This window comes from Haliotis rufescens, unplaced genomic scaffold (genome assembly GCF_023055435.1).
Source record: "Haliotis rufescens isolate VD_foot unplaced genomic scaffold, xgHalRufe1.0.p SCAF_34, whole genome shotgun sequence".
NCBI classification, from domain to species: domain Eukaryota; kingdom Metazoa; phylum Mollusca; class Gastropoda; order Lepetellida; family Haliotidae; genus Haliotis; species Haliotis rufescens.
In genome coordinates, this window is record NW_025964046.1 from 984770 (window position 1) to 1011676 (window position 26907).

Sequence of the window (26907 nt, forward strand, 5' to 3'; positions counted from 1 at the left end):
ACTGGCGACACAATAGGGATAGACAAATCAACAGCCTCACGAGTTGTGAGGAAAGTTTCCCTTGCCATTGCGTCTCTTGTGCCCAAGTTTGTTACCTGGCCGTCCGACAGGGATATAGGCGACATTAGAAAGGAATTCTACAATATATCTCGATTTCCTGGAGTCTTCGGATGTATCGATGGGACACATGTACGGATACAGGCACCATCAGACAGCGAACCTGCCTTTGTCAATAGTGTGTGTTAAATAATTTTTTATAATAACAAATCAAATGTCACTGTTAAACCTGTGCATGGAGCATACACGTCCTCCCTTCAAAGTCACAAGGACAATACGTTTACGACCCTGACACCATTCACGTTGTTAAACGAAATAGCTATCAGACAAATCTTTATAGTATGATATGATTTCAGCATTTGTTGTTTAACGCCGCGATCAACAATGTTTCAGCTATATTGCAGTGGCTGCATTATGAACCAAGTTCGATGGTAATATTGACTTGTATTAACATTGAACACATTTGTCTCGTTCTGTAGGTAAATTTTTTATTTCTTTTGTTGTACGCTGACAAACACCGAGAGCGTTAACTTTGGAAGTTATCTCTGCCCAAATAGCCTTCTTTCTTTCGTGGGTGACGGTGCTACACAACTTACTGTTAAGTATGGAGATGTGTTTCTCCACCAACTCGGCAATAAGCTGAATTTCGGAGCTGTCGAAATTCTTGTTTCTATTCCTAGGTTTTAGGTGGATACGATGCCATTTTGACGGACGACCGGAAGTAACGCGTACGTGTTTACGTCAAGGAATTGTGGGAAGTATTTAGGGGAAACACCGAATTTAATGACAGGTTAATGAAGGCACTTACATTAAGGCATCATTAGATAATAATATGCTAATAAACGTTTGATACAACCGATTTTAATGATGCCATTAATTAATGGTGCATTAAGCATTTAATGTATCATTAGGGTTTAATGTAGCCATTAGTTAATGAGGCTTTCATACAACCGGGTCCAGAACACATAATAAAATATTTCATCAAGTTCCAAATATGATTATGACTGTGATCCTTGAAATTGATTGTTTAGTTTTGAGAGAAAATTGACTTCTTGTCACTGAAGAAGAGGCCATTAAGTTGGTGAAACCTAAGTTAGAATGTATTGTTTTGATGGGAAAGTGATATTATGTTAAGTTTAAGACACCAAATTAATGTATATCTTTGAAATAATTCTAGGTAGATCTACAAAATCACATACCCATTTGGGTAACAAATCACTAGAAATTTTGGGTACAAAAGTCATGATTCCTTTTCTCATTTTTTAAGACAAGAATTTGTTTTACATAACAAAACAGGCAGATCTACACAGATCAGGTTTAGTCCTAAAATGTGAAAAATATGGACACCTCAGAAATGAGGGCTTATGCCGTATATGACCGCGTATAAGCCGAATTTTGAGGACCAGAAAAAAGATTCTGTAGAAAGGGGTCGGCTTATCCACGGGATACACTTTCATGATAGTATTTTTCAGATCGTGATCTGTCAGAAACATCGCCTGAATGACGGTCCGATAGATTACAACTTCCCGAAAGTTTGGAAGTTGCCACGACTAGAGCCATTATTGTTATAAATTATCAATAAAGTTATTATTATACACCAATGTTGTCATTATTAAAAAAATGTTATGCATGTTACTACTTCTGATAATAAGTTTTCAATTGAATGTTCAAAGTTTATCGTTCTTCGTAAACTCCACAATCTTTACATGTAACAATATATGTAATTCACAGCTATAATATATAATCCCCAGATAAAATCGCCAACAGCTATTACGTACGTTTTGCAAAGTTCATAAATTGATAGTGAACAAGTGTCTACCTTTATTGAAAGAGGCAAATAAGCTTCATATTCAGCAACGCGGGGATGTTATTTTGAAACACGTTTTGTCAAGTCCATTTTTGCGCACCTGTTGTTGAGGGTGATCTTGCTGATCGACGATATCCATAGACGTATTACGTGGGATACAATTGTTGTAGTGAAACTTATCAGCGTGTACATCGCAGAAATATGAATCATGTCCCATTTATATTCACCGTAACATTGAATGGTGATTCTTAAATATCAACAGAAGTTCAAATAAAAGAAACCGAGAAACTTGCATGTGGCATGTTGATTTATCGTCTACCATTTCCGGGTCACAGGAGCATGCAAGGTCAAACGGATTAACTAATACGCGAATTCAGTGTCCAACCCAGAATTGAAAATCAAGGGGGGACTTGTCCCCCCATTATGTAGAAAATAGGGGGGATTTTGAAAAAGTAGGGGGGAATAACTGCTTTCTTCAAAAATGTCTTATTTTGTATTATGTACTGGAACATCATCATATAAAAGTGTAACAGATCAGAATAAAGAACTGAAATGAATAACAATGCTTTGTGATTTTTTCTATCAGTAGTAATTACAGTGACTGTGGTTTCATCATTGTCTTTTTTAGAACATCTATTTTGATTAAAAAATCCTGTAATTTATTTGTTTTTGCGCGACATTTTCACTATTCAAAAGATTGTCTGCAATGACAGTCTGCGATTCATATTGTGTGATTTCAGAAACGAAACTAAAACGAACTAAAATGCTCAAAAATATTTTCAGAACTATTCAAGATAGAATATTTATTGTCTTTTGACAAGGTTTTTGATTACTAAACAACAAAATACAACATAATTTTGATCAAAGTTTTGATACCCTGTCTACTAAAGCAAATTAAATTTTGTTTCCTATGCAAATCCTGTCGATAATTTATTCAGCAACCCAAGGGACGTAACTCGTGTTTGAACTTCCGGTTATATAGATCAGTCTTCGACAGTTTACAGTTTTTGCTGTGAACTGTCTTTCTTCGTTAATTGATTAAAGATTTAGTGAGTATTGAATCTAAAGGTAGGGATAAACAGCTGATAAAGTAAGTGACTGTACAAGAAATTACTGTGCGCGACAGATCGCGCTTTGAAGTTTTTTTTAGCGTGAATCGCGCAAACGCGCGGTCTGGGTTGGACGCTGGAATTATATCGTCAAAGTCACATTTTTATTTCATTTTAGTGGTGATACACTGATACTGTGTATCGACTTATGTTTTTGCTGTATGTGATAGGCGAACTATTTCAAAATTTACAGTAATTGTTTTGTTTCGAAAGATTATCAGCAGACTACCCCTGTCTGTGACATCACATCCGGTGACCTTTGCACTTATTGAAATAGTGCTGTCAGAATTCACGATCTTTATTTTCGTTTTTCTCTCGTCACATTAATCGGAATATGATGAATAAAACATTCTTCAATTGAGAAGATCGTCAACTTTCGCCAAGTTATATTTATAAAGGCAATGTAAACTTTGTTGATATTAAAACAGAATTAAGTTATGCGGAGGTCGGGCGAAGCGCGCCATGTTTGATTTTAGGACGTCTGCTAGCATCATGACACGGGTTGTTTACTTTTGTATATCGTAAATATTCAACCAAAACGCTTGAAATTAGGATTAGTGAATATTCATGAGTCATTAATTGTTTCCTGCAAATTTTATAACATGACACGTCAGATTAACCCGAATATTCGTATTTCTGAAACCGACATGATGACCTCGAAATTTAAGTTATTTTTCTGTTTAACGTTTAGATAATAAATTTACTAAAATGGTTCATAATTTACCATCGCGCTGATATATGCCGATTATAAAACCCAAATTTTTACTCAATTAAAATTAAGATATCGGAGATATGATTATTGAAATCAATTTGCACAAATGTTACGATATTAAAAGGTTCCTAGCATGAAATGCAAACCACCTTCAATAACGCAATTCAGGTAAGTTCAAGAAAATTTACAAATTTTGTGTTCGCTTTGGTCTTATTTTGGTATGATTGAAAACACCAGAATATTTTTACGTAGTATTGTGTAGTTTTCTATCAGGAATAAATGTGCAAAATATTTCTTCAATTGGCCCTTGTTTAATGAGGCACTTACTGTTTGAAATCACCCACCCTCTTTAGTGCGCCTTATGCTAAAATTAATCCAGCAGGCAGGGGTAAGAAGTGTGAAAATAATTCAGCAGGCTAAAGGTTAAAGCAATATAGCCAAATTACTCCTATTTGGCCCCGCCCCTCAGCCCCACCATTTGTACAATTGTGAATCCTCACCACTGGAGAATGCCTCCAACCAAATATGGTTGATATCTATCTCTAATTCCAGAAAAGAAGCCGTTTGATCAATAACATGAAATTATTTATATTTGGACCTGCCCCCAGCCCCTTGGGGGCAGCCCCACCATTTGTACAATTCTGAATCCCCACCACCTAGGAATGCTTGAATATATCCTAGCATATTCAGCATTACATGAATGCTATTTTGAAACACATTTTGCAACGGGTATTTTCGTGCACATGTTGTGGGGGGGTGATCTCGTCTGCGAGCATCATGACATGGTATTTGTATTTTAGTATATCGTAAATATTCAACTAAAATACTTGAAATTAGGATTGGTGAATATTTAGGAGTCATTAATTGTTTCCTGCAAATTTTATAATGTGACACATTAGATTAATCCGAATGTTTGTATTTCTGCAACTGACATGATGACATCGAAAATTAAGGTTTTTTTCCTGTTTAACGTTTGAAAAATAAATTTACTAAATGGTTAATAATTTACCGTCGCGCTGTTATTCACCAATAAAAAACATTGAATTTATGCTCAGTTCAAATAAAGATATAGGAGATATTATAATTGCAATCAATTTGCACAACTTTAACGATTTAAAAAGGTTCCAACATGAAACATAAACCACCTTCAATAACATAATTCAGGCAAGTTCATGGTATGACTGAAAACATCAGGACATTTTTATATATATTCAACAACAAAATATTTTAGTGTATTTTTCAAACAAGTAAAGTTGGGTTTCCAATATTGTAGTACATGTATGGAATCAAGTAACAAAAACGCAACTGCTACAGAAAAGCATGCATTTCATGCAAAAGTTAACTTTTATGCAAGTCCCATGCATTTCACTACTCAAGAATGGGTATAAAAACATATGCGTTAATGGGATTCCATATGCATTGTTTAGCATCGTGCTGACAACAACCACTCAGAAAAACAATAAAATTATACAACATTACTAAATGCCACGCCTGTCCGAAAATGAGCGTCTGCGAGCCATTGGTATGCTTGAAGCAGGATCGAGTCAACGTGATGTTGCAAGACAATTTAACATCCACAGAAACACCATTTGGTGTTTATGGCAAAGTTGGCAACAGACAAATGCAGTCAGAAACCATCCTCGGAGTGGCAGGCCACACGTAACCAATAATCAACAAGCCAACTGGATTCCGAACAACACACCTACGAAATCGATTCCAGCCAGCAACAGTGACTGCAAGAAGCATCCCTGGCCTTCGACAAATATTTTCACAAACTGTACGTCGAAGGCCTCAGATGTACAGGCATTGTTGCCAGAAGACTCGCTAGTCATCCCATTTTGACAGGAAATCACTGTCAAGCAAGTCTACAGTGGTTCAGACAGCATCTACACTGGACGGCCATGTAGTTGGGACAGTTCTATTCACTGAGTGTACCGACGTCGAGGTGAATGTTACGTCAATCATTGTGTCATGGAAGAAGATCGGTTCGGAGTTGGCATGGTATGGGGTGGGATCACACCAAGACAGACCGCGACGAGATCATCGGCCCTGTTGTTCTATCGTTTTTGCGTCGTCATGGCCCAGGCATTACCTTTCAACATGACAACGCCTGGCCTCTTATTGCTCGACTTGTTCTGGATTCTCTTCAACAAAACAACATGAATGTCATCCCCTGGCCGGCTCGCTCCCCTGATCTCTCACCAATCGAGCACATGTGGGATGAGATGGATCGGCGCCTTCGACGTCAACCACATGTTCCACAGCCACTCCAGGAACTTCTGCTCCAGCAGATACGGACAGATATCCCACAGGACTTGATGAGTTGCTTGCATCGCAACCAGAGTTGGACACAAACGCTATTGATTTGTAAATTGACATTTTGGCATGTTCATGTTTTTTTATGAAATCACGCATTTTCTGAAGTGAGTATGGCAAATTAAACCATTTGAACACTTACAGGAGTCATTTATCTGTTGCAAATCGAAATTGTTTCAGATTTGGTGAAAAAACCTAACTTTGCATTAAATCTTATTCAATGTCACTGGAACTTTTGTTGTTCAGTATAGTAATGTGAACTGTGCAAAATATTTTTTCAATTGTTTAACCCTTTCGCCCCGACTGCCCGATTTATCGGGCAGGATAAACCGTGTCCCAGGACCCGGCTGCCCGAAAAATCGGGCAGCATAAGCCGAGGCCCAGGACCCGGCTGCCCGATAAATCGGGCGGCGCGAGCGTGTTTACAAAATCGCTCTTTCTACTTCCTTTCTCGTGTGTAATCTCGTTCTAAATATGGAAACGAGATCTACACGTATTGACACGTCATTCGATGGAATTTCCCCGTCTTTTTGGCGCGAAAATCGCGGGTATGTCACCTGTTTTCGCGACAGGTATTTTTCTCGCTTGAATCGTAAATCAAGCGTAATGGCGGCCAACTACGATTCGGATAGCGATCAGATGATTAACAACGACTATATCGGGAATAATAATGTGTTTGAATTGAATAATTTACGCGAAGGGGAGAGGGGATTTCGCGAATATTTTCGTGAAGATTTTGACGGTTTCGACGAGGTGTCCCCCCCCCCCCCCCCGCCAACTTTTGAGAATGGGAGTGGCAGAGGGACACACGACAGTGGAGACATGAGGGATTTTGAAGAGGCGACCGGATTCAAGAATATATATTGACACGGTGAGTGAAGAGTCGTGCTATTGATTTTTTCCAACTGTTTTACAATGATTCTGTGTTTGAACAGATTATCAGTGCGACGAATGAGAATGCAGCCTACACGTGAACGAGCGATCACAACAACAACAAAGGTGAGTGGCATGACGTATCTGTTTTGTTTTTTTAAAATTTATTTTTCTGATCGCAATCCGAATTGTAGTTTGCCGGTTTGTCGTATGTCCTTATATTTCGCTCAATTTGAATAAAATTTATTTCCATATTCATGTTTGTTTTCTTGTTTTTTACATCTTAATTTAAATTTTAGTAACTGCACGGACTTGTATAAGGTTATATAGGTCCGTGGTAACTGTAATGATTATTTATTTATTAATTGATTTAATAAAGTACTGATTTAATTTATTATGCAATTGTAAATAGCAGTGTATTGTAAATATGTTATCACAACTTGTATATTTGCAGAACTTGAATTTACGATCTTTCCGTCCTTTTACAATGTTTCCCTCTTCAGATCAATCTGTGTTATCTTCCCTGTGATGTCATTCTTATAGTAGCTGTGGTTCAATGTTCAGATAATGTGATAAATAACTTTTTAAAAACTTAAATACTTAATTTTTGTTTCAAATCCTGAAAAAGAACAAAATAAATCAAATATTTGTGTTTTTACCTGTGTTAACGAGTTTACCTGCGTTAACGAGCGCATTAGTCACTTTTATGGGTAGTAATAAGGGCGTATGGTCACATTGATCAACAAAATGAAATACAGTTTTCGAGATAATAAGGAAATGTAGGTATCTTTGTGAGTAGCATCGGTAATGGTGACGAAGTTTTGATAAGTCACTTGCTTGGTAATTTTGCGATTTTCGTTTACACTATTTTGACTTGCAACACAAAGTATATATTTCACCTGAGCATATGCTTTTTTTATAGTGTGTATATTTTTTTACTGTCAAATGTGTAACAAACTTATTAAACGTCTAAATATTCAGTTATTTTACAAAGTGACTGAAAAACATTTCCATCTGTATTATTATGACAACGAATTCCAAACATTTTGATGTTTAATGTCATCACCAAGAGACTGAAAATGTAACGTTGAAAAGTACATTTCTAAGTTGTTTGGCTTTTAATCCTACATAATAATCTGTTGTGATGTTTGTAGGCCCTTTTGATCGTCTTGATCAATCTGGACAGATTTTTTAGTCAAAATGACTGAAATATTTACACATTTTATAAATTGCCTGAGAGAATCACATTTTACAAATTGACGGTAATATATACACGCTTACAAAGGAAAAGACCTGTGAAAACAACGACTATCGCGCATTGAAGAATTTCCCAACCAAGACGTAGAGAAACAAGAACGAATCGGTTCAAATGAAGGAAAACAAAATGCAGATATCATAATTACAACCTACCAAATTTATGTGTATAAGTTTTAGGCAGCTTCCTTGTTCGAGGAATGTATCCGTGAATATCCACACAAAGGAACAATATCCCACTCGTCTGCAGCTGTACAAAGAAACTTATTCGATGTCACGTGTCTCAGTAACAATCAAATATTTTAAAAGATATATATCGTTTTGGGATATTATAACCCGTGTTCGTTTCTCAACTGATCGCTTGGATTGTTTCAGGTGTTTTACATAGGTGTCAAGTCTCAATGGTCGGCTGAGAAAGCCCTCGTGACAACTATTTTCATAGCGTCCACGGTTCCTAAAAATTCCATTGAGTGATAGATAACAATGATCAATCAATCAACCTATTATCAGTTAACCCTTTGAACAAAGTATGTTGTTTTTACATCGGCACTTCGCGCCATGATATGAGTGTATTCCCTTTGTTTTAGTAAACCTAGACATGTAAACACTCACTCTCGACATATCCACTGTGCAAGATAACAGTGATTAATCAATCAACGTATTTTCTGTTAATCCTTTGATGACTAGGAACGATCCGTTGATTTACAAAAAAAGTAAATCAAGTGATCGTTCATCTCTTGCTGGGCTGCCACGTGCACTCATTTCACCTCACTTCAAACCTGGATTTAGATTGAATAATTACCCCAGACACAATAAATGCCAAATGGGAACCTTTGTCAGGTAATATAAGTGGTGCTACCACTAATTGTACCTGTAATAAATTCATTAACTCTGCATCAAGTGAATGACGACAAATACACAAGTGTAGGGTTATACGAGAAAACGTGGATGACAACAAGGGAGTAGTAATCGTATTATCGACGCAAGCCGAAATCCGAAAATGCTTTCACTGCATGGATACTGTTTTTAGTATTACACTATAACCATCTGGGGTATTTCCAAATGACGACGTCCGATGAGCTCCCTTGTTCTTTTTGTCTGTTTGTTTAGGCTTAAGAAATGAATTAACATGCGCCCTTTGTTGAAATCTTTATAGATCACAGTTAACCAATCAGTGTTCAAAAATGCGTAAAACAAATATTGCTTCCAGCCTCCAAGTTTATTTAGCTGTCCTTGCAGACGGTACCCCAGTCTCTGGTCACGCTCAGTTGCGTTGCGTATCATCCGGGTACTCACGGGGGAAAAACAATAACAAAGGCAACAACCAGTCCGTTAGATCAGTGCCCCTTTAATCTGGACGTTAACAACGTGTTAGCTGACATTTTTTTATTTACAACAAACTTAAATAAGTTGTAAAAGCATTATTTTAAATAATGTGAAACACATAACATTCATATTTATAAACCATAGGATCAGACCTCTCAAATGGTGTATAACATGTAGTAGCAAATATATTTTACAAGCAGATATTTTCTTTGATAAATGTTGGCTTCATCTATCACACAAGAGTCTCTGGGATCACGGTGTCCCAGCAGTAAACACTTCTGGTTGACTGGTGTTGAAAGAATTAATGACCTCTCAACAGTCAATCGGTACTCCATGGACACTGGCCCATACATTCACTGGTTGATAGGTGGTGTACAACACGCTGTTCCTCCTCTCCTTTACGACGAGACCCGGATAGACACCACCGTGCTGTTTCGCATAAATCAAGTGGGGGACTCATCCATAGCCTCTTGGACACGATCATCAAGCTGCAGCAAGAACTACTGACTATGCAGGTATGATCGCCATCCAAATTCCTCTGGCTCAAATGTCAGCACCTACTATCTCAGGTTCGATCGAGATGTCACTCCACAAGCCAAGAAAATGTTGATGTCTCAACCTATTTCAGCTCACACTGTATTCAACTATCAACTTCTACAATATCACTGAATGGCAAAGCTCACAAATCATCAAAGAGATATAGGGACACTTTAAGAGATGACACCTTCTGTGAACTACCCTGGAAGAAGTACATCCCTTCTGGCAAGGAATCTTATCAGTCTGATAAATGTTCACAGCAGCAGCCAGACTACAAAAGTCGGGGAAGCAACAGAAGGGGTTCCATATTGGGCAAACGTGGGGACTTGAAGTGAATGTTCAGCAGCCGCTCCAACACACGCAAACCCTATCGTGTCTATGGACTACGATTCACAGCTACCCCACTTCACCATTTTGCCATCCCTGGATCTAGCGGGCCTGCAAAGCTGTTATTCTTCGCTGACAACTGGAAACTGATCACCTCCGATCACTGGATCCTCAATGTGACATCTCAGGGATACAAGTTACACTTCCAGACTCGACCTCTTCTCATGTTCCGACCTTGAGGCCACAGATTCCGTCCAGTTGGCGAGAAATTAAGGGCAGGAGATCTCGCTATAAATACTCTTTTGGTGAAACATGCCACTTGTCAGCTCCCAGATACAGATACCAGCAGGAGCTTTCACTCTCTACTGTTCTTGGTTCCCAAGGAGAATACCACGGAAATGAGAATGATCATCGATCTCAAGATTTTGAACAAAGATTGTCTCGTACCTCCTCCAAACTTCTAGATGGAATCTGTCTGAAAATGCATTCCGCCATGCGTCAGGGAGATTGCGCCTTGAGCATAGACCTACAAAGCGCATATCTCCATGAACCTATCCACCACTCATCTCAGAAATACTTTGATTCATGGTAAACCAACATGAACCAGCCGGGCGGCTCATCAGGATTGATCTTAGCTGGCAAAGAATTGAATAACTCATGACATGTCTCGGCTTCCTCATTCATTCGGTCAAATCGGAACTTACGCCCATCCAAGACCTATCTTACATCGGAGTATGCTTCCTTCTCAAGGAGGGTCTTCTCTGTCCTCCAGAAGATTGTTTTGCTGCTATGACTCGCACGATCCTCAAGACTGTGACCCTGTTTGCGCAATCAGATGGTGATGTCCCTCTAGGAAGGCTTACCTCACTTCAGGATTCACTTCAACACCTCCATCTAGACACCTTGGTTCACAACCTTCCACAATCATCTCCATTGGTGGACCCACTGACATCATGTCATGACAGGCATTCCTCTCACCCCTCGCCTGCCAAGCATCACCTGTTCAGACTCAGGATGGGGAGCCCATCTAGCAGACCTCCAGATACAGGGTCTCTGGATTGGATGGAATCAGAACGGACTCTCCACATCAGAGATGAGGGTGATGTTTTACGCAATCCTGCACTTGAAAGACAACACTACAGAAATAGGGCGGAACAAAGTCTGTCTCTCTGATGATAGAGACTACACACATTTACGACAACAGATGGACTAAGTTCTACCAGTGGTGACAATGATTGGGATTAGAAAACGTCACCGTCACCATCCCCATGGTTGCCGACTTCCTCCTACACCTCCGTCAGGACAACCATTTTTATCATGGAACCATCGAGGGATATCACTCCACTATTCCATCCATTCTCCAATATGACGGTTTATTGATCTGCAACCATCCTATTTTGAATCAGCTTATGCGTTCGTTTTTCCTGGACAATGTCCCTATTCCTCGTACCTTTCTGAAATGGAATCTCTCAGTGGTACTGTCAGCCCTCCTTCTACCACCTTACGAGCCTCTGGCCTCCGCTACTTTACTCCAAAAAATCTCAGAAAGCAGCACTCCTCTGAGCCATGGCTATGGCAGCTAGAGTGTTCGAACTCCCTGCACTGGATGACACCAGCCTTACTCATGCCCCAAACTGTTCTTCCACTTTACATTCTCTCCCAGAATTCGTGACAAAGAACTAGGCAGCTCATCTCAGCCCATTGGGACACAGACAATATACTGTCCCTGAACTGGGACCCACAGTGGACCATCCTGACCAACTACTTTATTCCCTCCAGGATATAACTCCTTGGAACAGGTAGTTTCAAGCTGTGACTGTGAATCACCTTCACTTCCTCTTTCTTGCGTGACATTCAGCCTGATCTTAAAGGAATCTTCTCATTAGCCCTGGTTGTTGCTACGTAGACTCTTATCAACCTCTAGTTTTTCCTCCCTTCTACACAAGGGGGGAAGAGGGTAAGGAGTTTCACCTACAGCATCAGAAGGTGAGTATGCCTTCTTCTACTGTTTGATTAGTGCCCAGGGAAAATCTATTACATTGCAGTTAAGTTAACTGGATGATCGGAAGTGACAATACATTCGGAAAAGAAATAGACCGGAAGTGACGTCATTTGTGACAACATCGGGATCCAAAATGATGTCATAAGAGAGAATGATGTCATTTACACTGGAAGTGATGTCAGAAATCTGTAGTAAAGACCTAAAAATTGATGTAAGAATTATACCTAATTATGATATCCAGGTACATAGATACTTACAATTGAAATATCAGCAATATAGCGGTAGTACTAGAGAAAGTATCACATAATGACTTCAGATTTCACTACATGATTTTTAAGTCCTCTGGGAATGGTTTAGACATTACATCTCTCGGGGGATTTGGATCAGTTATTCGATGGAAGCACAAGGATTATTGGGTACTGCCGTTAACTATACAGGTAGTGTACTTGAGGCAGAACCCCGCCTTTACCCTCTGTTATATTCTGGCAATGATGTTATAGGGGCAGAGGATTCGTTAGAATTCTAATTCTAATTCTAAGAATACTACCTCTATTACATCAGAAGTACTCCCTCCCACCTCCCCAAGCATCTGCCTCTGGTAGGCTGATGTTTATTTTGTAAAGAAATTAAGGTTTTTCCGGCTTGCTAGTGCTATTTCCGGGACAACTATTATTGCATAGTTGACAGTGAAGATGACCCCAGTTGAAAATCTGAATCAAATGATGTTAATCAAGTTTTACACATGCTAGCATCCCTCCTATATATATATATTGTGACACTTAGTGACACACCTAAAATATTTGACAAACTCTCAGCAGTAGCTTGTAGTTGTAACGACGATCTGAATGCTTTATGCAAAACATTGCACAGTGAAGTGGTTGAAGCCTCAAGTTGTATCGTATATAACCAAGAGCTCGATAATATAACCAAATTATTATTATGACATCCTTACTTGCCCCTTGATCATGGATGCCAGTGATTCCATGTGGATCATGCTCATGAGAAGGATCCAATCCTTCATGTTGGTATGCTAACCGGAATGTTGCCCTGAGTAGGAATGAATCTGGCTTTCTCCAATATACCAGTGGAAGGAACACCCACTTCCACTGCTTCCTGGTAGATTTTGTCACATGACCGTTTTTCTCCTGGTCCTGGTAATGGGTATCAATAGTTGACCAGATTTCAAAGTTTACATAGGCCTCATGTGGTATTTAGCCACCAACAACTAGGAGATGAAGATCAAAGTTTCACAATATCACTGCTGTCATCAGTACTAGGGCATAGTGACACTGCTGACTTGTCATTATGTCCAAAGGCTAGAGTCTGTCAGCTCAAAAAACCCAATAAGGTTATGATACCAGATGCTGTTGGACAACTCCAAGGCCCCTGGCAGGAGGTCTGAAGAGCTTCTTCTGACCTTTACGTATGAAGCTCACAGCATGGCTTTTATCTCCGGTACTGTACCTAGTTGGCTGTTTGGGATCCATCCACTTGCCTTACAGTTGGTTGTGCAAGAAATTCCTTTGGTGTCACAGGACACTGACGGTGGAATTCCTGTGTACCTACGTGATAGCCTGTGTTTCTTTGATAGCCACTAATGCCTTTGCTGAAGTTCCAAACGTGCAGAGTGTACGATCTTGGACAGAATGTGCCTGCTTCGTCCATAACTTTCCTAAGATCTGTTTAGTTCCAGGAACCACAGTCTCCCAGGCTGAAGAGATGCAACCAAAAGCATTTGATCTTGTTTCCCTCAACATCAGCTCTAGGTAGTAGTACTGGGTGTGGAAAAGGTGTAGGGGTGGAGATTCTTCCCAAAATATGAACAATGCGTCGTGATCCCAGGCCAGTGGATCTGGGACACGACCACTGGAAGCTGGCGGCTGTAGTTTGTATCACCCAGATCTATCTTTGGTGTGTCAGGTTGTTGACAGATCAACCAAAGTAGACTCGGATGAAGTCAACAGTCCTAGCAGACACTGCCAGACGTGGAACGACATGTCCTGACCCACAACCTGCATAATCGATGATTGTACCTTAGTCTGAGCACTGGAAACATAAGCTGGGCCTCTGCTGGTGTTGAACAGGCCTGCTATGAACTGAAGTGACGGAAGCGAGACAAGGTCGCAACATATCGCCTTATCGATTATCATTAAAACATGCTACATGCACAACAATTGCTATAGTTGTCAAGATAGCATACACCCAGCCTTTAGATATCATTACCAGTTGATGGAGCACCTGGGAAGGTAGCTGGAGGCACTGATTTCGTTGCATATCCAGACACACACTGTAGCAATTTACTCTTGTTAGTCGAGTAGGCGCCGATGGAAAGTCAACACTAGAATCGTCCATAGCTAGTGTGGATGTACCTGTGGTGACTGGTATAATAGCCATAGCAGCTTTTGGAGGTAGCAAGAATAATGGTTATGCTGATAACCAGATGCCGTAACCCCCATCGAAGGTCTCTGAAAACAGCTGGATCCCACGCACAATGGCCTAGTTCTAAGCATAGTCGAGTCGTCCCCCTTTTTTTTCTTGCACATAAATACCTTTCTATTCTTTTGATGTCATAAAAAACCCAACTAATTTCATCATTATAGTAGGTTATTTTTCACATTGAATGTGTAATATTAAAGATAGGCATACAAATCCATTTGATATAACATTATTGTACCATATGTAAAAAAAATCCAGCAACAGCAATCACATGTATCAAAGTGCTACACTTAAGGTTATTATAATTATAAATATTTATATAAAAGCTGCAACTAAAATAACATGATATTGGAATATATTATTCCTGATAAAATAATAATTTCAGATGCAGTTGCTTCCGACCATTGCAGAAAAATTCTTTGAAGTTGTATCATTGGGTACTTTTTAATTGAATCACCGGTAGATTCAGAGGAAATGTGTGCACAGTTGATTGCTATTTCCGGGTTAGTTTACGAGAAAATACACACGGTAATCTTATTCTGTGCATGTAAAACAATGCCTTAGAAAATACAAGGAAATACAATTTATAATACAATTTAAATGGTAAATCATCATGTCTAGTGAAGTTTTATATCAAATATCATATTTTTATTGACCAAGTTTGTTTTACCTGTTCGTTCACTTAAATTCACTGAAGGGATACAATGTGGTTTTTTTAAAGCACATAACACTCGATTAATCTATTTTAACATGCAGCATAAATTGTGATAGGTGGGCAGAGCATGTGCTGTTTTGTTGGTCATCTACTCCACTTCAGTTAAACCGCTGATCATCTATAATGCTCATCAATTATGTGGACCCCAAAGGTAGCGTCGCATATCATTTTGATATTATTAACATATTTGATCACTAACAGTATCACAAGCACAGTTAGGATATGAAGAACATAGAAGGTAAAGATTCAGATATATTGTTGAACTGTTTTGTGAAAGAAACAAGTTAACTAGCTAACTAGACTTTATGGCAGGAGAGGATCTCTCCACACCAAGTTCCACATTGTCTATGTGGCAGTGACCAAAATACTTAGATCTGGGTGGCTATGGATTAAGGCCTGTATAAATGGAAATAATCATGCATTGATGTTGTTCACTGATAGAGGATCACCCTGGTGAAAGGGGATCTGGCGAAGATATAAAATGTAAATCAAGCATTATGTGTTTTATTATACCAAAACATTCATATTTCACTGTCGGTGACATTCATGACCATTGACAGACATGATGCTGTTTGTTTGTGTAAGCACATGCCTTTCAAAATTCTTACTAATGATCACAGAAAAGGCTTGTTCGTATCAATATTGTAAGAGTATTATAACCAGGGTATTTTGGAAAAAGGGTTTTTGATATTTACTTAAAATGTAGTTTACTTAATTAAGCTTTAGGGTAAAATATAGATGCATATGAGAGAAGTGACTGCAGGGTGAGGGCATCACCCCCAGGACAAATGATTATTGATTTTGCTTCTCTTAGTGATAGAGATAATATTTAATTGGTAAAATGAAATTAGTAGAATCCGGTCTTGCAATATAAGTGCCAGAAGGGAATGAATGGATGGAACAAACTGTCAGTCTTGATGTTATCAAATATTTCTGAGAACTATTGCTTGATTGGAATGTCCGACTAACATGATTAGGTATCTTTTTGGTGCCTTCAAGTCTGACAGAGTATTTGATGGTATTTGATTATATGAGTATGTTCAGTTGACCAATGACCTTAGGGAAGAAAATGAGCTTGTTAGTTGAGGGGAGCCTGATAGAAAAACTGATTACGATGAAAATTGGGGTTCATTGGGAAGTGAGCATTATGACTCATTTCTCATGATGTCAAATATGATTTTGGTGGGAGGAGCTAAGATTATCATCGATAGTATTTTGTTAGTTGTCCAAGAGTGGTGCGGGGATTTGGGAGCTCACGGCTGAACAGAGAGGTTCTCTGATCAGAGGTTGATCAGAAAATCTATCAGGCTCTTCAACGCATCTAGGTATGTGTTGTATTTAAGTAATACAGGCAACAACAAGAACTTATCTGAGGACCATGTGTGTATATTCACAATAACCACCATCACCAATAAATGGACTGGAGCAAACCATCTGACTTGTGCTTTTGAGAGAGCTACATCATCCCCAGAACCAAGGAGTGGTTGATAAGTACAAGTGACCAAAGGTAGAAGGGTAAAGTACCCGACACCTAAGGTTACAGTATTACTTCCCATTTTCTGTCTGTAAAAGGATTTTCAAAAAGATTCATACATCTGGTACATTTACTGCACGCTTCATTCTAATTGCTTCATAAATAAAGCCCACCATACATCTAACAGAAAACAATGTTTACATACCTTGACAATATCATATCCAAGTTCTGTAAAGAATTCTTCAAACACGAGAGTGATCAATGTCTCTCCTGCATCAATGATGTAGACACAGTTCAGGTTCCTGTTGTAATAGCCAGGGTAGTTAGGTGACATGATAGAGCCAGACATGTTTGTGTAGCGCCCACCGCATCCTGGAGGAGATAAAACAAATGACTTGTGAACGAGTGAATTCAGCTTGTGAATGAATAAAATGTTTAAACATTGGTCCAAAACGTAACAAAATCACTTCTAATGTGAAAAGATACTTATCTGCCAAATCCAGCATAATTAAGAGTAATTTTTAGTTGCAGTTAAGACAATTTAGGCTAATGTTGACACTTGAACACATGCATTGTACGCCTTGCCTGCTGCGATTAGAAACCATTACTTATTTAAGTGTGAGAGATAAACAGCTCTCAGAAAATGAAATTCAGTGAAATGCTCAATAAAGGTTATAACCTCTAAAAACATATACATGTATTACACTACACCTGTCGATATTTCTCTACAATGTTCGACAACTGAGTAACTAAAGTATCTACATATATATACATGTTGCACCAAAAACCTATGCTGATGTACGTCTGGCGGATGTATTATGGCCTAAGGCCTCTATAAAGTATGAAATGTCTGTGTGTCTGTCTGTGTCATATTTAAAATATGTATATTCACACAACGGAGAATGAACAACAAATTATCAGTTACTGCCCCAAGTGAACAACCATGAACAGTAAATAAAGGTACATGTTTGTAGCAGTGACCAGGGAAAACTTTCTGCAATAATTACTCAGTTATATAAGGGGAAGAAGAAATGGATAAGTGGTCTATAACACTGGAAGTTGTTGTGCAGGGTTGCCTCCCTTAGTTGCACTGGGATCTGCTGATCATGAATTTGAATCAAAGATTTGAACTCGACATGAATTTTGATTGGTCAGCACCTGACCCGTACCCATGAGTTTTAACAAAGTAACAAACACTTTTGACACACCCTGATTTACTTAAATACTGTCCAAAGCAGCATAAGTACCAACTCACGCACTCACGCATGTTAATACCAGTATGTCTGTGCCAATGTCAATCACAACAGCCTCAGATTATAATGAAGCTTAGATGCTTTTCTGTTTCGTTTACATCAAACACTAATGCTTGTCCTCCTTAATTGTTACACGCTTACGCAAAATCACATCTAGATATACCGTATTCGACGTAATAAGCGCCCTGCTCTAATAAGCGCCCACAGCGATATTTGCTAATATATTGGCTAGGGAACAATCCCAATTAGCACCCCTTCCAATTGATCAATTTACACAAGACTGATTTATTCATGTATAATACGCACTTGTGTGTAATATGCATCCTTAATAATGGGCAATTAAATTCTGGAAAAATATAATACGTATAATAAGCACGGACGTTGCTTTTGTATCATTTCAGGCTGTCAGCATAAACCACGAAATTTACGATCTTTCGACTAAAATTTTATTCTCATAAGAACCCCCTATTTTTAATTTTGAGAGCGCCCTGGGCGCTTATTACGTCGAATACGGTAACCTGATAATTTTTAATCAACAATACAGTTGAGTTTCAAAAATGCATCATGAAACAATATGAAACCGAATAGTGGCCACTAATGTGACTTCTAGATTATTTTGTGAGGTGCATCATTTTGCTGCAGGTGTTTTACATAGGTGTCAAGTTTCATTGGTCAGCTGAGATAGCACACAATTATTTTCATGATGTCCACAGTTCTTGAAATTAATCCATTGAGTAACAATGAACAATCAATAAATGTATTATCTGCTAATCCTTTGAACAAAGTATGTTGTTTTCACATAGGCACTTCATTCTCACATATGGGTGTACTCCATCTGATTTAGGAAACCTACACATGTAAACACTTACTTCTGACAAATCCATAATACCAGATAACTGTGATTACTCAAATAATGTATTATCGGTTAATCCTTTGATCAATGTTGTTTTTTTAACTCAACTGATCATTGCTGTCGTGTTGCACTGCCATGGGCATCTTACATAACACGTAATACATTCACCACATCAGACCTTGATTTGTAACCAACTCTGAGATTGAATAATTACCCCAGACATGAGAAATGCCAAGTGGGAACCTTTGTCAGGTAATCTGAATGATGCTACCACAAATTATACCTGTAATAAATTCATTAACTGAGCATGAAGTGAATGAAAACAAATATGCAGGTGTAGGGTTATACCACTCCATATAGGTTGAAGAAATGAATTAACATGCACCCTTTGTAACATCGAAATCTTGATAGATCACTGGAAACAAATCAATGTTCAGAAATGAGGATAGTTATTGCCTCAAACTATTACCGCCATCCTTACAGACGTTAGCCCAATCTCTTAACACGTTCAGTTGCGCCAGCCAGCACATTGACTAATCAAATATTTACAAAATCCAAATCTGTCAAACTGCTAACTCAGACCTTGAAAATATTACCAATATCACAATAATTAAGAGCAGCCTGGAAATTCTACTGAATTAGGTGAAGGTTGCTACTTTCATTCTTGGATTTTCGAAAGTGATTGAGTTAAAATTTATAGTCACGTCAGTAATATTTCAGCCATATCGTGACTAGAAAATGTCAAATATTTATAATTATATATCTAGACCTATCGAGGATGGACAATAACTAGCTTATCACAGATTGTATTTATAACTAGAATTAGAGCATTAAAATGTTATATCTATCATTAGTGCAATATGAATAGATTCTAAGGTAAATTCAAGTACCAACCAAGAAACGACCAGCAAAGTCACATACATCAGCTAAACAATCTCAAAAGAAACCTAAAAGTACCACCGAGCCAGCAGCGGGACCATCCGGGCGATTAATCTACTGTACAGCAGTGACAGTGAGGATTCGCCAATATCCGATGACGAAACATGTTGCGTGTGTCATCACTTTCAGCCCGCTGAACTGGCCCAATGCACATCACTGTTTTTCGTACAGTGGGGGCAGTGCATTTATCATGACTGTAACCACTGGGTGCACTTACAGTATTGTTGTCCAGTGCGCGTGCTTCGGACTCATGACCAATTTTATTGCCCTTGCCATGGTCCATAACTTTATTGACAAGATTCATTTGTGTTGAATAACCATGCTCTTCAACTGTCATCAGCCAACACAGAAATGCTGGTAGGTATAGATTCGAATTCATAAAAAAATATTACACAGTAACGGTACTGGGCTTCGTACATAGAGATACAATAATCTACTACCTAATCCATGAATCCAGGTGATGTCACATTTTGTGTGCACATGAATGGCTGATGAATGCAAATGGCTTCGGTAAACAAACTTTTCTGTCACGAGTTGAATCTTCGTCATTTTCTTATGGTTTCATAGATGAATTAAATGATCAGTGAGTATTCCAAACAAAATCGGTATTTAAACCACAAATTTGGGTGAACTTTCCTTATGTCCACGAATCAAGGTTTCGCGAGGGTATATCTATATAGATATCGAACAATAGTTATCATTGTTAATAATTCTAAGAATATTACCTCTATTACATCTCTGCCATAAATCCTGTATTTTGGCTTCAGTCACATCAACTAAAATTTTCAGAGGTGGGAGGGAGTACTCCGGGTGTAATCAGTGTCTGCTCTGGCTTAAATTTTCTTGGGGTCACCTGGGCCCCTTCATCATAAAATTAGGGGTCCCAAACAAAAATGGATGGGTCCAACTTATAGCACTGCAACATAACATTAACAACAGAACACAGTGGTTGTGAAAAATCAGAAATATTTTCGCAACTGAAAAATATCAACAAACAGGCAAAGTGAGAGAAAGGTTCACATCAGGGCACATCCTGCTCTCATGACCAAGAGGTTTACATTAAGGCACAAACAATTTCTTAAAATGGAAATTTGATATTAATGAATATTTTAACACAAAATTATCCATGTTAATGTAAACTTCGTAAATGAAAAGGCAGTACACGGGTTATCAGCCATTGGTAAGGGGTCATTGGGACAGACATTTGTGAATGTTTATATCTAGATCTACCAATGATTTGAAGTTTATGGATGCAGTCAAGTTCAATGGCTGTTCTGATGCTACTGTACTGAGTAGGGAGTTCATGTCGTAACTGTGACAATTACATCAATGAGTCATGACATATTTGGCATATCAAATGTTTTTTAGTAAAAGTGTATTCAGGATCCAGCATTTCCTTGATAAATCTAGTCAACATGTTACAGGTGCTTTAAATGTTTAAACATGTCAGTTACACTGATAACTGTTCTGGCAAAATGTGTTTTGCAATTCTTAATATAACTCACCAAAGAATGAATTATTAACAGCTGGATAAGTCTGTTGTAGAATAACTAAATATTCAGAGTCCGCTAAATAAACACAATACATTCAAGTGTTCGCATTTGTTCTTTATCATATACAGTATCGCGGTATCGATAAATCTCGTAATCCACACACCCTGTCGACTGTTTACTTATGCAAATTTAAGTACGATATATTTCCTCGCATGATCGAATACAGGACTCGTTGCGGTGTGTCACGGCTACTTGCAAGTATACACACATTCATTTTTTTATGATAGTTCCTGGGATGTTTTTGGAGTGGAATTACCCCTACCTCCGTTCGAAGTCGGAAGTTTATCAAACATGCGCCTCATTTACGCAGTCTAGTACATAACTGAAGACTAAATGTCTGTCAGTATAATTGACTCTTGCAAACTCTGAACACTGTTGTAGGACTCGCTTAGTACTGTCATTGCGTGTAATGGCACTGTAATGGAAGTAATATTTTTAGACAAGCGCTCTTTCAACTCCGTACACCAAGAAACCGCAGGCAGGTGCAATGTAGCAAGCTGTAGTAACTTCAAATTGTATTTAACTTTATGAACCTACCTGTCATATCATTCATTTATTAAATCTGTCACGTTTCACAATGTCTGAAATACGTAATTTATATCAATTTAATTTATTATCCCCCCGGCATAAAATGCGGGGGGATATAGCGATCAGCCAGTCTGTCTGTCTGTCTGTCCGTAGGTCCGTCCATCCGTAATCATTTCCTTTTCTGGGGCAGAACCCGAAAACATTTTAGTGTATTTGATCTAAACTTGGCATATCTATCAGTCACATACTGAAGTTGTGCCTTTTGCTATTTAGGAATTTTAGACATTTTTATTTTTTACGTTTCCATGGTAATAGGTTCTATAAGGGTGGTGTTCGTATACTGAGCATAACTCAAAAACCGTTTCATGCTTTCTTACAAAACTTCACATGTCTACCAGGCACATACTGAACTGGTGCCTTTTGCTATTTAGGAATTTTAGACATTTTTATTTTTTACCTTTCCAAGGCAACCAGTTGGACTTAGGTTCTATAGGGTAGAGTTCGTTTACGGAGCATAACTCAAAACCCATTCAAAACCTTCTAACAAAACTATTATTTTTTACGTTTCCAGGGCAACAAGTTGGATTTAAGTTTTCATATAGGGTGGGTTCACTTATGGAGTATAACAAATAATCTGTTAAATATGTGCCATTTGATATTAAGGAGTTTTAGAAATGTTTATTTTAGAATTTCCATTGCAGCTATTTTGACATGAGCTAAGAGAAATGTTGGGTCAGTTGCCTGGTTTGGGACCATAACTTGTTAAAATGGGCGGGGGATATAGATGACTTTGTTGACTACACGCTTGTTTAGTTATTATCCCCTGCCACGAAGTGGAAGGGGGATATAGGAATGGGTGCTGTCCGTCCGTCCTTCCATCCGTCCGTCACATTTCGTTTCCGGAGCAGATCTTGAAAACCGTACCATATTTCTTCAACAAATTTGGCACATAGATAGGTCTTGTGGTGAACTGGTGCCTTTTGATAGTTTGGGATTTTTAAAAAAATTATTTTTTTGAGTTTCCATGGCAGCGACTTTCATTTCGACTGAAAATGGCTGTAGTCCTCGTTTCCGGAGCAGATCATGAAAACTGTACTATATTTCTTCATCAAACTTGGCACATAGATAGGTCTAGTGGTGAACTGGTGCCTTTTGATAGTTATGGATTTAAAAAAATAAAAAAAATTCGAGTTTCCATGGCAACGACTTTGACTTAGACTGAAAATGGCAGTAGTCCTCGTTTCCGGAGCAGATCTTGAAAACCGTACAATTTTTCTTCACCAAACGTGGCACATAGATAGGTCTAGTGGTGAACTGGTGCCTTTTGATAGTTTGGGATTTAAAAAAAATAAAAAATTTGAGTTTCCATGGCAGCAACTTTGATTTCGACTGAAAATGGCAGTAGTCCTCGTTTCCGGAGCAGATCTTGAAAACCGTACTATATTTCTTCAACAAACTTGGCACATAGATAGATCTAGTGGTGAACTGGTGCCTTTTGATAGTTTGGGATTTAATTTTTTAAAATCATTTTTCAAGTTTCCATGGCAACGACTTTGATTTAGACTGAAAATGGCGGTAGTCCTCGTTTCCGGAGCAGATCATGAAAACTGTACTATATTTCTTCATCGAACTTGGCACATAGATAGGAATTTATCTTTCAACTCTGTTTTTTCCATCCAAATAATATTTTAATAAGAACCCCCTATTTCTTATTTTGAGAGCGCCCTGGGCGCTTATTACGTCGAATATGGTATTTCATGCTTGTTGTTTCTTGTAATTTGTCATTTGTTTGCCTAAAAAAAACACCACAGAAACACACATGTTTTACTTTCCATTTCATATGGATGCGACCATGGTGGATCTTTTGTTGGTAAACAATGAATGCTTCTTAAAGAACATTCAACTCTTGACTCATTACATACAGAATTGCACATTTACCTGTGGTTACTTTACAGACAGCTGCTGGGGGGATATGTCATCTTTCTGATGACTCTTGTTATTTCTTATCGATAGATTAAAAGATTATTCACTAGATCTATTTCCCACTATGTTATTGAAAATATAATTCTCGGACACACACTTCGACGATGGGTCCACACCGAACAAGTCAAATCTTTAAATATATTATACAAAGTACTTAATAAAATCAACAAAAAATATATCTAAAAATTGTCAAACTTACATCTAAGTTATAATTCCATCTTTTCATGTACTGTGCGCCAGCTTGGACCCTCGCAATTCACAACCCAACACAGGTATTCCAATATACTTGTAGCTTTACTTCTCAGTAATGGCCAAACAACATGTGAGGAGAAGACGACACAAGCCAAGGGAGGTAACTCTCCCACTACCTAGGCAGTCTGCCGCTAAACATAAACAACGGTCGCAAACCACACTGGCGGTGAGTCAAAAACAAATCTCGTTTTTTGTCACCTCGATTTCCGCACAGACACAATTTTAATGCCAAAATATATGCATGAAAAATCTTTGTCACAGCTCGTAACCTGGCATGCTACATCCACGAAGTTTCATATTTTTATATAGACTGTTTAAAACGTTCAGAGTAACACAATTTAACAAAGACCTTTCGTCAAAATCTGAAATTCATCATACACGAGGACGGTGGCATTGCTGTAATTTGATTGGCTGTCTTTTGGTAAGAAAGCGTCATTAGAAACCAATTTTTATCGTGTGGATGACCAAATAAGCTTTGAATGTGTTGGCTTACATTTATTTTTATTAACGAACTTACGTTGTAAATGCCTTATTAAAATAATGTGATAAAAATAACTTTCATATGTATAAACAGTAGGATTTAGACCTTTCAAAAGGTGCTGATGGGGCTTTGGTTAATCATGGTCAATCAAATGGAGTGAAAGCTTTCAAGAAAGTGTGTTACAATGTCTTTATTTTTCAATCATGACAGAAGCAGTAATTTGACAGAAGTACTGTAATACAGCTGTAATTGTATTGATAAAAAGTGTGGCTACCTACATTTTGTCTCTGGCTCCTTAAAATTTCAAATGGCTCCCTGAAAAGAATATGAGGGAGCCAAGTGGCTCCTTTGAAATAATGTTAACGGTGAGGCCTGCAAACCAACATTTCAGCCACTTGGTAGTGCCTGTTTTTGTAGTGAAGGTTTTGAAAGTAAGTTGCTGGCCTGTAAAAAATGAGTCTAGCCTCAAGAAACCAGTGATTATAGCATAAGTTATTCTGACATGATGGCGTACACTTTGATAGGTTAGGATAATATCCACCCTGTCCCCATATCATTCTTTGGACAATTATGGGATACCTGGCACCTTCTCGATATGAATACAAACATGGTGCGGACACTTGGAAGTGAGAGTAGATATTAAAGGCACAGTTTAAACTATTTGATGGATACACTGAATTAACACAAAAAAGGTTTAAGGTTATGTTTGTCATTATGGGGAGGATATAAAAAGCAGGTCATACATTTTTTACATCCAAGTAAAATATTTCTTTTAGAATCCAGGGACGTAGGGGTAGACTTGGTGCTAAAGCCTAAGCTTTCTCGTCATACAGACTGCTCGGATTTGATTCCCAAATTGGTACAATGTGTGATGCCCATTTTTGGTGTCCCTGTTGAGGTATTGCAGAAATTTTGCTCAAAATGGAGTAAAACTACACTCATTCAATCACTACAATTCCAAGTTCAACACAGAAAGTGGTATTTAAAAAACGGTCGTGCATTTATGAATGTTTATAATATACAATGTATTTGTTGATAAGAAAATCTGGGACAATCTGCAGATTTGACAGGTCTGTGACAACTGATGATACACTTAACGATTTTGAGATTTGTACTTGCTCTACTATTTCATCATGGCTGCATAAGTTTATACGAATGTTTTCTTAATTGGTGCTCAATGTATATTGAGGGAGTTTATAATGATAACTTAAAACTGCTATGTCGTATTTTCTCATATTTTCCTAGTACAATGTAGCATACTATATATTTTTATGTATTAATTCCAACAGCGTTTGGTATTGGCACGTCATTAATTATATTCTATGGTTTCATTATTAGGTAAACATAAAGTCAACATTAATAGCCAGAAGACAATCTTCTTGCAGTTTATTACCAGATAAGTGTAACACTAACCATCCGGTTATGTATTAATATTATTATAAGAATCTACAATAAGACAAACGTCCGTAATACATACATGTCTCATGCGTGATGCTATTTATAGTAACAGGATAAGGCAATTTCCCAGCATGCCAAAGTATGAGCATGCGCAACAACGATTCAAGGTCAGCGATCTTGTTCAGGTTTCATAAACAATGACAAGCAATTTTGATTCCGTACGTACAAGCAAATAGTAAGAATCAAGTGTGCCGGTTTCCCTCAGGCGTACAGCAGTATGGCTCCTAAAACTCATAAGAAGCGAACGTCAAGCAGGATATCCAGGCAGGATACCGTGCACAGTGAAGCAGCAAGTATGTGTGAGGTTCCGGACAGTTCGCTTACAACAAACATGGCCGCGCCCGATGTCGGGGTGCCTCGGCGACGATACAGTACAGCGATCCCTCTCAGTGCAGTAGACAGTTGTCCATATGAGGTGTTTCCACGGAATTGAACTACGGGATGTATCTGTGCCTACATCAAGGAAGTATTGGATATTAAGCCTCCCGTGGGGTTGACACGTGCTCAATACCAAACGTAGCTCTTGTTTCTCCCTCTCTCCGGAAGAGCATTCAGGAAGGTAAGGATGTGAACCTTGTTTTACTACTCATTCCTGATGAAATAACGTCCAATGCTAGAACCATTCAGGTAGATAACGTGAATATGCAACTCAAAAGTCCCCA

The 26907-nt window shown here is 38.3% G+C and overlaps 2 protein-coding genes across 2 annotated transcripts in view; both read right to left on the reverse strand.

The window, feature by feature from the left end:
- LOC125372033 overlaps nt 1–125 on the reverse strand; it is a 116227-nt gene extending 116102 nt beyond the window's left edge. Inside the window, exon 1 of the mRNA XM_048380904.1 lies at nt 96–125. Coding sequence (XP_048236861.1) covers nt 96–125 — 30 coding nt within the window. The remainder of the gene's footprint in view (nt 1–95) is intronic.
- A 16888-nt stretch (nt 126–17013) lies between these two features.
- LOC124120657 (tolloid-like protein 2) overlaps nt 17014–26907 on the reverse strand; it is a 47043-nt gene continuing 37149 nt past the window's right edge. The window contains exon 4 of the mRNA XM_048380905.1: nt 17014–17317. Within this exon, the coding sequence (XP_048236862.1) occupies nt 17088–17317 (230 nt within the window). The 3' untranslated portion in view covers nt 17014–17087. The remainder of the gene's footprint in view (nt 17318–26907) is intronic.